Below are 16,917 nucleotides of genomic sequence, written 5' to 3'. Positions count from 1 at the left end.
TGAAAGGAGCAACTCAGAATACACATCTTCCTCCTTCAGGAGTTGAAGGGGGGGTTTTCAGAAAGAAAATTACACTATGGTGAAAGTAATTTAAAAAACCCAAAGAATTCGGAATCTGAGAGTTAGGTTTGACTTTAGCTTAGCCAGCTGTTTATTGTCCCACAAATAACATCTCTGAATCTCATTTTTCTCCTAAGGCAGAGATGAATAACGTAATACATACATCAGTGATTAACTGAAAGGCTGTAAAAACTTAATTTCTTAGGAAATAAGGAGACGCTAAATATTTATCTCCATGAACTCCGAGCCAACATTCCCCGCAAAAAGGGAACAAAACCCTTACATTCGAGACTGCCCCTAAGCGTTACTGGCTTTGACAAGGACATACTGTCCTCTCTTTACAGCCTCCTCCGCACTATCTAAAGACGTTCTAATTCCAGCCCGGCTACAAGTTCTTTGAGGATATACATAAATTTTTCACCTTTCTGCGCCCACCAATCCACTAAATAGGAACACCACCTGCTCTGCCGGTTTGAAAGGACACGTGGAAAGTGTTCAAGGTACAGAGAATGGCTGTGAGAATGACATGGCCCCGAGGGCCCGCCGCCAAGCACAATTTAAAATTCTCGGCACCATTGCCAGTGCGCTGTCTCAGCCACGCTGCCAAGGCGTCTGTGCACGGCCTGTCGTGTGGTTTCTGAGAAGTCAAGGCAGGAAAGCTATTATCTCACGTTACTGAAAATAAGTAAACACAAAGTGTAAACCAAGGACAGAGGGCCACCGGAAGCCAGGATTCCTAACGCCTGGTTTTCACCAAAGAAGCCGCCTTTTAAGCCTATTTTCAGCCTGAAACAAGGAAGTGCAGGGCTTGGGCGGGTGGGGGAAGGACTGAGCCTAGAAACCCACTCCGTTCTCGGCGGGAGACAGGGAAGGGCTCAGGAGTTTGGGCTCACGAAAAGCAGGTTTGGCCATTTAATTCGTGTCCTGGGCGAGTCGTGAGAAGTCGGGCCCCTCCAACCTTTTCAGCGAGGGCTGCCGGTCAACAGCTGCCATAGCGAAATGAGGCTCCTGGGGGGCCTGTCGGGCTAACCTGTCCGATGCCAGGGCGCCTAGCGGCTCCCTGCAAACCCAAGTCTGAGTTATCCTGGTAGCCTGAAGCCGGAAATTTCTCCCCAGCCCCTCGGGCTCAGCTTTCACCCAAAGCCCCTCTAGCTGTGATACGTGGGTATGCGGACCCAGGGAAGGCTTAGAGAGCCGTCTTGAGCACTGGGTTGAGGGGGTGTGGGGGTGGGGAAGGAGGAAAAAGGACTCGGGTGGAGGAGGGGAGCAACAACCTTCGCGGCCATTTTGTCCTCGCTTCACTTCCGTCTTCTCTTCCCGGGCTCCCAGGCCCAGACCCCTCCCTTCAAGCCCCGCGCTGTTCCTCTCGCGATTCCGCGCTGGTCAACATCGCGATTGGTTGGTTTCAAGTTGGCCCGCCCTTCTTCCTCCGCCTCCTTCCGCCCCTCTCTGCCCGCGCGAGATGAGGACGCATGCGCAGAGGCGAACGCTCCCTTCCCCCGCCGGGGGTGACTGAGGACTCCAGCGCGCGGACTCTCTCGGCCCCACCCTCCCTTTCCCGGGGCCGTTCGGGGAACGGGGACGAGCGTGAAAGTTCCAGAACGCTGCGGTGAGTGCGTCATCGCGAGGCGGAATGGGGTAGGGTGGAGTGGGGGCGGGAAGGGGCGGGGCCTGAGGAGTGAAGACAGGCTCGTCATTGGGCCTTGTGAAGGCAGCCGGGCGCTCATTGGTGAGGGACACCATGATGGGCAGCCAACAGGGGCGGTCCCCTTCTGGAAGGTTCTGAGATAGGGTATAAGAGACGGATCGGCGGGCGGAAACCGGTCTCATTGAACGCGGTGGCAGCTCTTGGGTCTTCTGTGTGTTCTACGTAATCCGTGCCGACTCAACGGGTAAGGTAGGGTCTCTTTGTATGAGCACTTGCTGATTATTAGGGGATCGTATGCCCTTGGACGCAGGCCGAGTGGTTTTGCGGCAGCCAGGAGGGGGGTTGAGTACAGTGTTGGTTGCAGCGTGTGGTGGACCTTCCGCCCTATTGGGCGGCTTTATTCTTCCACTCGGGCTGGTAACAGGTCGCAGCGGCCTGCGAATACAGCTGGCAGGACAGAGACGCGTGGGAGGCGGGCAGCCGGGGAGGCAGGGCGGCGCCCGGCGGCCGCGTGGCGGGGGAGAGTCGCCGCATCCGCTTGGGGATGCGCGAGGAAGTGGAGATAGCGCCTTCCCGGCTTGTTGCGTAGTTGGTCCCGCTTAATCTCTTAAAGGAAACGGTCTTTGGCAGCTACCCAAGGCGGCGGCGCCGGTTGGAGTAGTTAGAAAGCAAGCTGGGTCGTGACTCCAGGCACATAGGCCTTTAGAGAGGAGCGAAAGGCTCCGGTCGGGGCTGGCCACGTGGCTCGGCAACGTTGCAGGCCCTGGGGGCAATGGCTGTTTCTGCCTGGGACTCGCTTTGCTAGGCTTGGCAAGCAAACCTGGACTGCAGTATGAACTCTTACCCTCTCCTTGACCTCGGAAAAGAGGCCGAACCTGGTCTTATATCTGCGGCCCAATTTTAAGTTTACTCGGAGTGTTTAGATGGGTTTTCAAATCACGAACTTAATGTTTTTTTTTTTTTTTTTTTTTTGCTGTTTTCCAGCAACCATGTCTAAAGGACCTGCGGTTGGCATCGATCTTGGCACCACCTACTCTTGTGTGGGTGTTTTCCAGCATGGAAAAGTAGAGATAATTGCTAACGATCAGGGAAACCGAACCACTCCAAGTTATGTTGCCTTTACTGACACCGAACGATTGATTGGTGATGCTGCGAAAAATCAAGTTGCAATGAACCCTACCAACACAGTTTTTGGTGAGTCACTAATTTTAGAAAATTTAGGGATTGGGTGAGGAAAGAAATGGAGATATTTAAGAAACTAGGTTGTCAAAATGTAGCAACAAAGAGGAAGCCCTGAGGAGTAGGGAAACTCCTCCTCTTAATAGATTTGAATGTACCGAGGCTAGTTTAGTATAAAGCCTGTATTTTGTGACTGTTCGGGTTAACATCCAGAGGTGTCTTGGCACCACAGAAAATAAATTTGTGTGAACTTTTCATACCAGTAAGAATAGTTGAATCCACCTGCCACTAAGAACTTGGACCTTTGTGTGATCCATGAAAGTCTAATGAAGTGAGAAACCATTGCATTTGATTGCTTTTACAGATGCCAAGCGTCTGATTGGACGCAGGTTTGATGATGCTGTTGTCCAGTCTGATATGAAACATTGGCCTTTCGTGGTGGTGAATGATGCAGGCAGGCCCAAGGTCCAAGTAGAATACAAAGGAGAGACAAAAAGTTTCTATCCAGAGGAGGTGTCATCCATGGTTCTGACAAAGATGAAGGAAATTGCAGAAGCCTATCTTGGAAAGGTAAGATGAGTACATATTTAATAGTACCAGTGAATCCTTTAATGATTGCTATTCTGGGTCTTTGGAAAAGTTACATAGTTCTAAGCTTCTGCGGTTTCCAACTTTTATTTTCATAAATTTACTGCTGCCTGTCAAAGTAGATAATTGGATTGTGAGACTTAATTCATCACACTGAGAGTGCTGTTGTGGTCTTAATTTGGTCTTTATATTTTCTGTTCCTAGACTGTTACCAATGCTGTGGTCACAGTACCAGCTTACTTCAATGATTCTCAGCGTCAGGCTACCAAAGATGCTGGAACTATTGCTGGTCTCAATGTTCTTAGGATTATAAATGAGCCAACTGCTGCTGCTATTGCTTATGGTTTAGACAAAAAGGTATGTACCATTTCTGGTGCAGGTCTAGGTTACTTAAAGTTTAATTAATTGGTTATCAAAAATTTACATGTGTGATTTTTTTTTTTTCCCCTCAATGTAAGGTTGGAGCTGAAAGAAATGTGCTAATTTTTGACCTTGGAGGTGGCACTTTTGATGTGTCAATCCTCACTATTGAGGATGGAATCTTTGAGGTCAAATCTACAGCTGGAGATACTCACTTGGGTGGTGAAGACTTTGACAACCGCATGGTCAACCATTTTATTGCTGAGTTTAAGCGCAAACATAAGAAGGACATCAGTGAGAATAAAAGAGCTGTCCGTCGCCTCCGTACTGCTTGCGAACGAGCTAAGCGTACCCTATCTTCCAGCACCCAGGCCAGTATTGAGATTGATTCCCTTTATGAAGGAATCGACTTCTATACCTCAATTACCCGTGCCCGATTTGAAGAATTGAATGCTGATCTGTTCCGTGGCACCCTGGACCCTGTAGAGAAAGCCCTTCGAGATGCCAAACTTGACAAGTCACAGATTCATGACATTGTCCTGGTTGGTGGTTCTACCCGTATTCCCAAGATTCAAAAGCTTCTCCAAGACTTCTTCAATGGAAAAGAACTGAATAAGAGCATCAACCCCGATGAGGCTGTTGCTTACGGTGCAGGTAGGCCTATGTTGATTGACCAGTTTAAGGAATAAGCAGGCAGCCTCTTAAGAGTCTAAGCTGGTTTGCTGTAATGAGTGATAATTAAGCATTCAGTTTCTGTGACGATGGGGTAACAATCTTAAAACTTTGGCTGTCTTTAGTAAGCATATATGCATTGGGAGTTATATTTTGTCTTTCTGATTTAAAACACTTTTTCTTCGTTAGCTGTCCAAGCGGCCATCTTATCTGGTGACAAATCCGAGAATGTTCAAGATTTGCTACTATTGGATGTCACTCCTCTTTCTCTGGGTATTGAGACTGCTGGTGGAGTTATGACTGTGCTCATTAAGCGCAATACTACTATTCCTACCAAGCAGACACAGACCTTCACTACCTACTCTGACAACCAGCCGGGTGTGCTCATCCAGGTATGCTTATATACTGTTTGTTTCCTTTGGTCATGAAGCTGGGGAAGTCCTGACTCGCTATGATGATGGACTCCAAAACCATTCGTAGTTTCCACCAGAACTGCCATGTTGGCCAATTCCTTCCTTGGATGTCTGAGCGACTAACCTTCCCTAGTTGAACTCAAGTGAAAAGAACTAGCACAAAAGCGTGGGTCCATTGTGAAATTCTTTTTATATTCTCTACCTAGGTTTATGAAGGTGAGCGTGCCATGACCAAGGATAACAATTTGCTTGGCAAGTTTGAACTTACAGGCATACCTCCTGCTCCCCGTGGTGTTCCTCAGATTGAAGTCACTTTTGATATTGATGCCAATGGCATTCTCAATGTCTCTGCTGTGGATAAGAGTACAGGAAAAGAAAATAAGATTACCATCACGAATGACAAGGGTAAGGCTCATAGCATTGCCATGTGGTCTCAAAGATAGGTTCAAAAAGGATGGTGTGTTGTGTGTAATCATTGCTATTGTGTAAGGGCATCTAGCCAAGGAGTAAACCTTAATTATATACAGAGGGTATTAGGCTATGCAGGTTAATGTTTAGGTATTACAGGCCTCTGATTAAAAGATTTCTTAATTTTTCACAGGACGTTTGAGCAAGGAAGACATTGAACGTATGGTTCAGGAAGCTGAGAAGTACAAGGCTGAAGATGAGAAGCAGAGGGACAAGGTTTCTTCAAAGAATTCACTTGAGTCCTATGCATTCAACATGAAAGCAACTGTTGAAGATGAGAAACTTCAAGGCAAGATCAATGATGAGGACAAACAGAAGATTCTTGACAAGTGTAATGAAATTATCAACTGGCTTGATAAGAACCAGGTTTGTAAATGATTGTTACTTATCTGGGAAGGGGATACACAAAGCCTGAAAGCTTAAGTTCAGTATAGGGTCACAGTGATGAGTGGTTTCCAAACATTCGCGGTTTCCACCAGAATTTAAATCATGTTGGCAACTAACCTTCCTTGGATGTCTGAGTGACCCCAAATGTAAAGGACTATCCAAGAACTTGTGATAGTTTCTCAGACTTAGTACATGAAGTTTTGAGGAGGGTTTATAACTTTAAAAACTTGAAATAACAAATGTTGGGTTATTTTTTTTCTTTCTCTCCAGACTGCAGAGAAGGAAGAATTTGAACATCAGCAGAAGGAGCTGGAGAAAGTCTGCAACCCCATCATTACCAAGTTGTACCAGAGTGCAGGAGGAATGCCAGGGGGCATGCCTGGAGGAATGCCTGGGGGCTTCCCTGGTGGTGGCGCTCCTCCTTCTGGTGGTGCTTCATCTGGCCCCACCATTGAAGAGGTTGATTAAGCCAGCCCAAGTGTAGATGTAGCATTGTTCCACACAGTAAAATATTGAAGGATCCAAATTTGTAGAAAATTGCGTGGCAGATTTAAAGTTGGGCTGCTATAGTGAATTACTGGGCATTCTCAATACTTGAATATGGAACATGCACAGGGGGAGGAAATAACATTGCACTTTAAAAGTACTGTATTGTAAGTGGAAAATGCAATGTCTTAAATAAAGCTGTATTTAAAATTGGCACCATATGGTTGTCTGGAAATAGTAAGACTTGGGGTGATTTTTTGTGAACCTTTACAAGCCTATGTTGGGTGGGATCACCACAAGGACTGGGTGGTAAAATCACAAACTTTTTTGTAAGGTGGTGATGGACTAGAGGGTACTTAAAAAAGACACTGAGTATTTTGTCTGTTGAAACTATAAACTTGAGGCTGGTAAGGCAGATACATTTAACCTCAGAAGGAAAGATTTAGCTGGGTGGGGGGTCTTAACTCAGTATGTAAACATAAAAACCATTACCTATTCAAAGGTAACTTCACAAAGTTGAGTCACAGAACCTGATGGTTTGTTAATCTGCCACCTGGTGGCTAACTTGAGTTATAGCATTGTGGCATAAAACATCGGGTTGCTATATTGGCCACACAGCAAAGCAACCTTAAGTAAGTAAACTTAAATCTTAAGCAGTTGAACTGCTGCATAGTGGTAGTGCATACTTCTTTAGCATTTTTTTGGTAAACAGTTGAAAGTTAGAGTTTACCTTGTTGGAAAATGCCTTAAAAGGAGTATCAATATTTTGGGAGGGGAGGGTGTACAAAGCATTATCTTCATTTTCCCTAAGGGTTGGAGTGTGCAGCCTGTGTGCAGATTTGGTTTATGCTGTATTTATAGCTCAGGCTGCCAGAACGGTGGCATGTAGCTCTCTGGAGCTATGATTCCTGTACCACTGCAGAGCTATAGCATGTTTTTTTCTTTTTAATAGTCTTACTTTGGTTAGAGGGCTCACAGCAACCTTTAAGTTTTGGACTCAAGCAATCCTTTTTGCCTCAGTCTTCTGAGAGACTACAGGTAGCTGGGACTATAGGTGCCCAGCTAATTTTTTGTACGTTAGTAGAGATGCTGGTCTTCGATTCTTGCCCAGCTAATTTTTTTCTACGTTAGTAGAGAGTATTAAATTCACGAGCTTGGCTTCCCAGAGTGCTGGGGTTACAGATGTTAGCTACCAGGTCTGGCCTGTTACCATGCATTTTGAACTGGAGCAAGTTCACATAAAGTAGGGGACACTTGGCTCAAAAGGAATGAAGGGTAATTTTTAAATTTTACAATGAAAAGCAATTAGCTAAATCCTAATCAGTTAACTGAAGATTTCCTCCGTGTAGTTAGAAGTTGGCTTGGGAAGGTGGGAACTTAGCTGGCTAGGTTTTCGGTTTTTTTCCCCTTATGTCACTGTCTGGCATTCACACTTGCAGGCATTTTTTCAAAGGGGTTTTGTAATTTGTTCTCCACAGTCCCAGTGTTCATCTGATGATCCTCCACTTTGGGTTTACTGTTAAATTCACCAGTTCAGTACTTTGGGGATGTTAGAAGTTTTCCCAGTAACTTTCATTTCGTTAGGTCCTGTAGTAGGTTAGGCCCTTAATGAGATAAGGGTAGATAAGAAAGCTGACAAAGATGATGTAGCTTTATAAATTCTTCCCTGTTTCCCCGAAAATAAGAGCTACTTACAGGAAAGATAAGGTGCCCCCTGAAAATAAGACCTAGCGCATCTTTGGGAGCCAAACAATATAAGACACTGTCTTATTTTCGGGGAAATGGTGGTAGGTTGGCAGGTGAGACTCAAGTATGCAAGATGAATAGGATGGCTACCAAGTGGCAAAGAAAATAGTTACTGTGGGAAAGGCCTGGAAAGAAGTGGTTTAAAGTTAACTGGGGAAAGCATAGAGAAAAAACGACCACAGCACTATGTACCAATTCCCATTCGGCTTTTTTTTTTTTGGTCACAGCTCGCCTCAACCTCAAACTCTTGGTGCTAAAGTGATTCTCTGATTGTCTTGCCTCAGCCTCCCAAGCTGGGACTACAGAAGCCTACCACAACACCCAGCTATTTTTTTGTGTGTGAGTGTGGTTGTAGTTGTCATTGGCAGGCCAGGCTGGGTTCGAACCCGCCAGCTCCCCCAGTGTATGTGGCTGGCGCCCTAACCACCGTGCTACAAGTATTGAGCCTCCCATTCTGAGTTCACAAATGGCATTCACTTCTCTTACTGTCTTAACAACTATACAGGGAATGATGGCTCAGTGGTCTATGTGTATCAATCTGTAGGGTGGCTAAAATAATTTTGCTTTAGCAAAGATTGTAGGAAGTTATATATGAGAATGCCACCACCTAGATGGCTTTTTTTTTTTTTTTTTTTGCAGAGCACTGCCAAATTGGAAAGGGGCAAAAGATTCTTTCAATCCCCATGTCCAACTTTCAAGAATTGCTGCATTCTGCTTAATTTACTGGACAGTGACATTAGTCTTTTAAATGCACTTTTATTACTGTAGCTTTCATTTTTTACTCGACTAAATAAGACTTATTGGGAATAGGTTTTGTTTAAAGCCACTGTAGTGAAATTATTCCCACTATTACTATGATGTTTATGTAGTCAAAATGTAATATGGGAAATAAGTAATACCTGAAAACAATCATTTGTCCAAACAATATTGAGTGCCTGTGATGTTCCAGGCTCTAGGCTTTCACACAGAAACTGGCCTTTTGGATTCTGGAAAGGTGGGGTGGAGTGGAGTGATTCGTAGGTCCTAATAGGGAAAGTCAAGGATTTCTGTGGAAGTCTACATAGTGCTTTCTGTAAGGACATCTGTATCCACTAGATGTCAGTAGCTATTTATAAATAGACAACTACCAGGATCTCTGGGAGAAGATGACTAACAATGACAGAAGTGGGCCTGGAATACGCATATTGGTGTTCCAGACAAAGTGTTCCCAGGTTGCCTGGTACAGTGGCTTGTGCCTGTAATCCTAGCACTCTGGGAGGATGAGGCCTGTGGATTGTTTGAGCTCAAGAGCAGCCTGAGCAAAAGTGAGACCTGGTCTCTACTAAAAATAGAAAAACTGAAGCAAAAGGATCACCTGAAGCTAGGAGTTTGAGGTTGCTGCAAACTAGGATGCCATGGCCAGCCTTCAGCACTCTTACCGAGGGCAACAAAGTGAGATTTTGTCTCAAAAAAATATTCCCAGCTGAACAAGTGTCTTGCTGCAGGAGTGTGGCTTGAAAAGGTCTCAGGGTACTTGGGTGAGGTGGGGAGACAAAGGGTGGGGAATACAGACAGAGCTTGGAAATCCGGAGGGTGAGGGGGAAGAAAATGTTTAGTGGGAAGGAAATACAGCCTTTCTTCATGTGTTCCTAGCTAGTTTCAAGGTCCCATGTTATTCCCCTCCTCTCCCTGAACTGAGACTCATCAGACTTAACGTGAAATACTTGATTCCTCACCAAGTTCTGCAAGAACGGAGACACGCACGCATGCCTGTGTCCCGAATGTCTGCCACATGACAAATGTATGTTTGCCAACCAATAAGGAAATAAATAAACGGGGCTGGAGCAAGTACCCAAGAGAGTGGTAAAATGTTCTCCCTTTGGGCTCCACAGTGGTTTGATCGTGATAATGGCTCTTGGAGGGTGGGAGCACAGTTGGCCTGATGAGCTCAGACTCTATACACGCTGCTACAGTTGTTTCTTGCACAGTCGGGGAGCCAGCATTAGAGTTGTATGAGAAAGAAACAGCCAAACCTGGAGCAGCTCTAGGCAAGTGAAAGTTGGCAATAATAGAACTGCCAAGGTCTTTGGGGTATGAAATTATTCCCACTACTATTACCATATTTATGTACTCACGAATCACCTGATGTCTTCAGATTGGGGGAGTATGTGGAGTGGGTGGAGTGTAGCTAGTCTTTGTAATGTAAGAAGACAGGCAAGGGCTGCTTGGAGCAATGTCTGTTTGTCCCAGGGAGCTAGGCCACAGAACAGAACATCTGGAGCTTGCAGCCAGCACTCAATCCTCAAGAAAGGATACAAATCTTCTTGAACTTGGATTGGGCGAAAATTTCTTAGCTATAACACCCAAAACTCAAGCAACAAAATAGTAAATAGATCCTGAAATTGGGTTTGGATGAATTTAAAAAATAGATAAATTAGACTTCATAAAAATTACATATATGTGTGCTTCTAAGGACATTACAAAGAAGTGAAAAAAAGACAACCCCACTGAACTGGGAAAAATATTTGCAAATCATCTGATAAGTGACTATCCAGAATATATGAAAAACTCATAACTCAGACAAGACATTCCTCCAAAGTAAATACACAAATATATACAAATAAGCACAGGAAAACGATACTCAAATTCCTTAGCAAGCAGAGAAATGCAACAATGCAACCACTACAATAGGACAGAATTTCACACACACCAGGATGTCTATACCTTGGCAGGGATGTACCCACATTGGGCTCCTCACGCACACCTGTGGGGGATGTAAAGCGCTGTAGCCACTATGGAAAAGAGTCTGGCAGTTCAAAAGTTTAAAACACAGAATATATTCTGAAATTCCACTCCTAGAGAAATGAAAACCTACATCCAGGGCAGTGCCTGTGGCTCAGTCGGTAAGGCACCGGCCCTATATACCGAGGGTGGCGGGTTCAAACCCAGCCCCGGCCAAACTGCAACCAAAAAATAGCCAGGCGTTGTGGTGGGCACCTGTAGTCCCAGCTACTCAGGAGGCTGAGGCAAGAGAATCGCTTAAGCCCAGTAGTTGGAGGTTGCTGTGAGCTGTGTGAGGCCACAGCACTCTACCGAGGGCCATAAAGTGAGACTCTGTCTCTACAAAAAAAAAAAAAAAAGAAAACCTACATCCAACAAAAACTTACGTGTGAATGTCCATAGTATCATTATTCACAATAGCTAAAAAGTGTCAATGTCACAGCTCAAGTGTCCTTGAGTTGATGAAAGGATAAATATTATTCACCCTTAAAAGGAATGAAGTATTGGGCGGCGCCTATGGCTCAGTGAGTAGGGCGCCGGCCCCATATGCTGAGGGTGGCAGGTTCAAACCCAGCCCCGGCCAAACTGCAACAAAAAATAAAATAGCCGGGCATTGTGGCGGGCGCCTGTAGTCCCAGCTGCTCGGGAGGCTGAGGCAAGAGAATCGCGTAAGCCCAAGAGTTAGAGTTTGCTGTGAGCCATGTGACGCCACGGCACTCTACAGAGGGCGGTACAGTGAGACTCTGTCTCTACAAAAAAAAAAAAAAGGAATGAAGTATTGATGCATAGTACCATACAGATGATTCTTTTTTTTTTTTTTTTGAGACGGAGTCTCACTTTGTGGTCCTCTGTAGAGTGCTCTAATGTCATAGCTCACAGCAACCTCAAACTCTTGGGCTCAAGTGATTCTCTTGCCTCATCCTCCCAAGAAGCTGGGACTACAGGCGCCTGCCACAATGCCCAGCTATTTTTAGACACAAGGTCTCACTCTGGCTCAGGCTGGTCTCTAACCTGTGAGGGCAGGCAGTCTACTTCCTCGGCCTCCCAGAGTGCTGGGATTACAGGCCTAAGCCATCGCACCCAGCCCTCATACAGATGATTCTTTAAAAAAAAAATGTTTTCGGGCGGCGCCTGTGGCTCAGTCGGTAAGGCGCCGGCCCCATATACCGAGGGTGGTGGGTTCAAACCCGGCCCCGGCCAAACTGCAACCAAAAAATAGCCGGGCGTTGTGGCGGGCGCCTGTAATCCCAGCTACTCAGGAGGCTGAGGCAAGAGAATCGCTTAAGCCCAGGAGTTGGAGGTTGCTGTGAGCTGTGTGAGGCCACGGCACTCTACCGAGGGCCATAAAGTGAGACTCTGTCCCTACAAAAAAAAAAAATATGTTTTCATTTTAATACATTTGTGGGGTACAATTTAATGTTGTGATATGGATATACTGCATAGTGGTGAAGTTAGGGATTTCAGTGAATCCACCACTGGAGGGATGTGAAAACATAAGTAAAAGAATCCAGTCACAGGCGGGGCACGGTGGCTCACGCCTGTGATCCTAGCAGCCTGTGAAGCCGAGGAGGGTGGATCGCTTGAGCTCAGGAGTTAGTAGAGACTAGCTTGAGCAATAGCAAGACACCTCTTTAGTAGAGATGGCTGCACTAAAAATAGAAAAACTAGCTGGGCATGGTGGCAGGTGCCTGTAGTCCCAGCTACTCAGAGGCTGAGGCAAGAGGATTGCTTGAGCCCCAGAATTTGAGGTTGCGGTGAGCTATGACGCCACAATACACTACCGAGGGCAACAAAATGAGATTCTGTCCCAAAACAAAACAAAAAAACCAGAAATGTATTGTCTCACAGGGGTGAGAAGACTGCAGTCGAGGTGTCAGCAGTCCAGTCCACGCCCCCTCTGCAGGCACCAGGGAGGGAAGTGTCACGTTCTCCCCCAGCTTCTGGTAGCTTCCGGTGTCCCTTGCAAAATCCAATCACATGGCCGTCTTTTCCCGTGTGTCCTCATGAAGGCTTTTCTCTGTGCCTGTTTGTCTCGGGGTCCAAATTTCTCCCTATTATAGGCTCTCTATTGGATGAGGGCCAACCTTGATGACTTCATTCTAACTTGATTAGATGAGAAAAATAGATTTTTCTTTGGAAAAATCTATTTCCAAAGAAGGAAGGTCACATTCTAGAACTTCAGCACATTTTGGAGGGGAAGTGTCGGGGTGGAAGGATGCAAATCAATCCACAACACATTCCTTGTTATCACTGAGGAGGAATCCCCTCCCAGCTTTTGCACAAAAGTAGGAAGAACTACAAGGATGTGGAAAGAAAGGAACACTTATACACTGTTGTATATCCACTTTCTATGGAAAGTTATATACCTCAAAGGACTAAAAGTACACCTCCTGTTTGATCTAGCAATCTACTACTTGGTATTTACCCAAAGGAAAAAGAATCGTTTTACAAAGAAGACATTTGCATTCAATTGTTTATAGTAACCCTGTTCACAATCTCAAAGACGTGGAAACAGCCCAGGTGCCCATCAATATAGGAGCAGATTAACAAAATGTGTTATTTGTATACCGTGGAGAAATAGTATGAGCTAGTATCTTTTCTAACAACCTGGATGAAACTGGAGACCATTCTTCTCAGTGAAGGATCACGAGAATGAAAAACAAACGCCACATACACTCAATATTGAACTGGAACTAGTGGATCAACAATTATGTGGAAGAAATGCCCCCAAATGCAAATCTATAGAGACAGAAAGTAGATTAATGGTGACCTGGGGCTGGGGATTTGAGGAAAATCACGAGCAAGTGCTAATGGGTGTGGGGTTTCTTTTTAGGGCAATGAAAATGTTCTAAATTAACTCTGGTCGTACGACTCAATGAATGTACTAAAAAAAAACACTGAATCTTAGCCCTCTGGAAGGCCGAGGCAGGACAATCCCTTGAGCTCAGGAGTTCGAGACCAGCCTGAGGAAGAGTGAGACCCCGTTTCTACTAAAAATGGAAAAATTAAGCAGGCATAGTGGCGGGTGCCTATAGTCCCAGCTACTTGGGAAGCTGAGGCAGGAGGATCCTTGAACCCAGGAGCTTGAGGTTGCTGTGAGTGAGGCTGACACCACAGCAAGCTAGCCTGAGCAACAGAGTGAGACTCTGTCCCAAATAAATAACCACTGAACTGTAGACTTTAAAATTGTATAGCATGTGAATTAAATCTCAATAAAGCCGTTATTATGAAAAAGATAAAGGTAAGCCCCTAAGTAAAACCCAGATACCTGCTCTTCAGGGGGCCCAACAAGAAGGCCTTCTGTGGTTGCAGACTCTTCCCCCTGAAGCTGCTCCTGCAGCTGTAAGTCGAGCCCCTCCCCAGCCTGCCTCCCCTACTTCATCCTCCCTCATCCCCGTGGATTGCCAAACAATGCCCAATTCTATTCTTCCTAGTGATTTCCCCATGGGCTGTAGTTTATTTCTGTCATCAAGTCTCTGATGAAATCTTTAGCCAGGAAACGTGAGTCCAATCCCACCAAATCGCGCTTCGTGTTAACATGTCACAAGCTGCCCACGGCAGCATTATGTGGCAATTTGGAAGTGAGAGAAATGATAATCTAGGGCTGGGCTTCTTTTGTGAGCCTGCATTAATGCTGTAGCCGGCGATGTCAATGACAGCCCATCGATTTGGGCTAACAGTGCTCAGAGGGGGCAGAATTGGGGCAAGGCAGGGAATAAAGGATATCGACAGCCTGTCGCCAGGATCCCGGCAGCTTTTAATCTCCTAGTGCCCTCTTTTAATGCAGCTTCCGTGTCAACTGCATTTATTCCACCAGCTCTGCCTGCTGGGCTGAACTGTGCAGCCAGCGGGGTGCCACCACCAGAGTGGCTCCAAGTTCCCCAGTATTGATTCTCGGATGCTCTGGGGTGTGAATTATAATTATTTCATTAAGCCCTTTAATGGGTATCAACTATGAACCTTCCCCAGCCCAGGCTGGGGAGGCCGGGGCGAGGTCTGCATCATTAATCTGTGCTCATCTCGTTGCCACCAATCGTCCCACTCTCGACCCTTATTTTTTTTCCCTCCTATTATCGCGTCTGTGGTTTTAGTGGGAAGCAGGTCGATCTACTCCCAGAGAGGAACTGGGAAGAGGAGTTGGCTGATTTGGGGAGACCGGAGGGGAGACCACAGTTGAGCAGATTGCAGTGTTGGCCACTCACACTGAGGAATTACTAATCACCCCGTCAGATCTGCTCTGCCCAGCTCTCGTTGGCCTGTGCAGACTGCTGACACAGGAGACCCTGAGACAGAGCGAGATCTCACAGCTGCTTTCTTGTGTGGTTCTGAGTCCTCATCTAGTTCAAGAATATTCTGCTCTCTCACTTAAGTCATTCATCACCCTGACTAGGTTGGGGTGGATACAAAGGAGTTAAAATTACTGTCCTGTGCTCCCAAGGAGCTGAACCTCTAGCAATAAGGAAGTAGGGAAGAAGGAAGGAAATAGACAGGAATGAGACCCGAATGAGAACTGAGAGTTATGGGGCACCCATGGAAGGGGGGACCAAGCCTGGGGATCAAGGAGGGCTCCCTGGAAGAGCATATGGCTAAGCTGAGCCAAAAGTGTGAGTAGAAATATCCAGATGGCAGAGAGGAAGGGCATGCTGTCATAGGGGGCAGCGTGCTTCAAAGGCGTGGAAGGGAAGGCAAGAGGGCACAGGAGAGCTGGGACCTCATCTGGTCCAGTAGGGCTCAGACCTGGGGTGAGGGGCGGAAGAGTCCCTCTCCCCTGCCCATATTTCTTACCTTCTAACCCACCTCCTACTCCAGATAAATCTCACCAGGAGCCTTAAGAAAGCAAAAGAAATGCTCCAGGTGGCACTTCCTATCATTTTACTAGATGTGTTCTTTTCATTTTTGTAGAGACAGAGTCTCACTTTATGGCCCTCGGTAGAGTGCCGTGGCCTCACACAGCTCACAGTAACCTCCAACTCCTGGGCTTAAGCAATTCTCTTGCCTCAGCCTCCCGAGTAGCTGGGACTACAGGTGCCCACCACAACGCCTGGCTATTTTTTGGTTGCAGTTCAGCCGGGGCCGGGTTTGAACACGCCGCCCTCGGTATATGGGGCCGGCGCCCTACCCACTGAGCCACAGGCGCCGCCTAGATGTGTTCTTTAAAAAAAGAAAAAAGTCTCATCACCCTGGTAGAGTGCCCTGGCATAACAGCTCACAGAAACCTCAAACTATTGGGCTCAAGAGATCCTCTTGCCTCAGCCTCCTGAGTAGCTGGGACTACAGGCACCCACCACAACGCCTGGATATTTTTAGAGATGGGGTCTCGCTTTTGCTCAGGCTGGTCTCGAACTCCTGAGCTCAAGCTATCCCAGAGTGTGAGGATTACAGGTGTGAGCCACTGTGCCCGTCCTAGAAGCTTTCTTATTGTATGTACCACACTTTTTTTAGACTAAGAGTGACTTTTATTTTAGGCTCCTTCACTTCTTTGGTTCATATAGTGGTTTTAAAACATGTCTGCATTTTTTCTTTTTTTTTTAGAGACAGAGTCTCACTTTATCACCCTTGGCAGAGTGCTATGGCGTCACAGCTCACAGTAACCTCCAACTCCTGGGTTTAGGCGATTCTCTTGCCTCAGCCTCCCAAGTAACTGGGACTACAGGTGCCCCGCACAACACCCAGCTATTTTTTTGTTGTTGCAGTTTGGCTGGTGCTGGGTTTGAACCCACCACCCTCGATATATGGGGCTGGCACCCTACTCATTGAGCCACAGGCACCGCCCTGTCTGCATTTCTTTTGATACTCCTCTCATGAAGACAGAGTCTAATTCCTCTTGGTGACTGGACTGAACTTTTAAGTGTAGATTATTAAAGTCATGCGGCTTCTGTCTAGTTCTCTGAATAGCTAAGTACTCACTGTACTGAGTCTTCAGTTGCCTTAAAGGGAGTCTGGTCCTTCTGAGGCCTGTGTTTAGAAAGACCCCGTGAAGAGAGATATTCTCATGGAGCCTCAGCTGTGCTAACCACCCCACCCCACCCCAGGTCTTTGGGTCCTGGCCTGGGCACAGACATGTGAATGAGGACGTCTTGGAGAAGACTCCAGCTGTTTGTATCTTCATGAGAGACCCTGAGTGAGGACTGTCCAGCCGAGCAAAACAGT

At 46.3% G+C, this 16,917-nt stretch overlaps 1 protein-coding gene and 2 non-coding genes across 5 annotated transcripts; all 3 read left to right on the top strand.

The window, feature by feature from the left end:
- The first annotated feature begins 1,367 nt into the window (after positions 1-1,367).
- On the top strand, positions 1,368-6,482 carry HSPA8 (heat shock protein family A (Hsp70) member 8). 3 transcript variants are annotated; one of them, XM_053594706.1, is made up of 9 exons: positions 1,368-1,669; positions 2,693-2,902; positions 3,252-3,457; positions 3,680-3,832; positions 3,934-4,489; positions 4,697-4,899; positions 5,127-5,325; positions 5,522-5,754; positions 6,046-6,482. In XM_053594706.1, the coding sequence occupies exons 2-9, from the start codon at positions 2,698-2,700 to the stop codon at positions 6,241-6,243; spliced, it is 1,953 nt and encodes a 650-aa protein (XP_053450681.1). In that variant the 5' UTR covers positions 1,368-1,669; positions 2,693-2,697; the 3' UTR covers positions 6,244-6,482. The 3 variants fall into 3 exon arrangements, with proteins under 3 accessions (XP_053450681.1, XP_053450682.1, XP_053450680.1); XM_053594707.1 differs by lacking the exon at positions 1,368-1,669 and adding an exon at positions 1,813-1,952; XM_053594705.1 differs by lacking the exon at positions 1,368-1,669 and adding an exon at positions 1,813-1,957.
- On the top strand, positions 4,954-5,039 carry LOC128589295 (small nucleolar RNA SNORD14). The gene has a single exon (XR_008380891.1). It is a non-coding gene; the product is annotated as a small nucleolar RNA SNORD14 (small nucleolar RNA).
- Positions 5,825-5,913, top strand: LOC128589294 (small nucleolar RNA SNORD14). Its single transcript, XR_008380890.1, has one exon. It is a non-coding gene; the product is annotated as a small nucleolar RNA SNORD14 (small nucleolar RNA).
- Positions 6,483-16,917: the final 10,435 nt, after the last annotated feature.

This window comes from Nycticebus coucang, chromosome 6 (genome assembly GCF_027406575.1).
Source record: "Nycticebus coucang isolate mNycCou1 chromosome 6, mNycCou1.pri, whole genome shotgun sequence".
Classification (NCBI taxonomy): domain Eukaryota; kingdom Metazoa; phylum Chordata; class Mammalia; order Primates; family Lorisidae; genus Nycticebus; species Nycticebus coucang.
This window is presented reverse-complemented; position numbering and strand designations above follow the sequence as displayed.

What these genes read in the sequence shown, in the direction of transcription:
- HSPA8 (XM_053594706.1), top strand. Translation starts at nt 2,698, where the DNA reads ATGTCTAAAGGACCTGCGGTTGGCATCGATCTTGGCACCACCTACTCT. An exon ending in CCCTACCAACACAGTTTTTG is followed by an intron (nt 2,903 to 3,251) that starts GTGAGTCACTAA and finishes TTGCTTTTACAG; the next exon opens with ATGCCAAGCGTCTGATTGGA. An exon ending in GGCTGTTGCTTACGGTGCAG is followed by an intron (nt 4,490 to 4,696) that starts GTAGGCCTATGT and finishes TTTCTTCGTTAG; the next exon opens with CTGTCCAAGCGGCCATCTTA.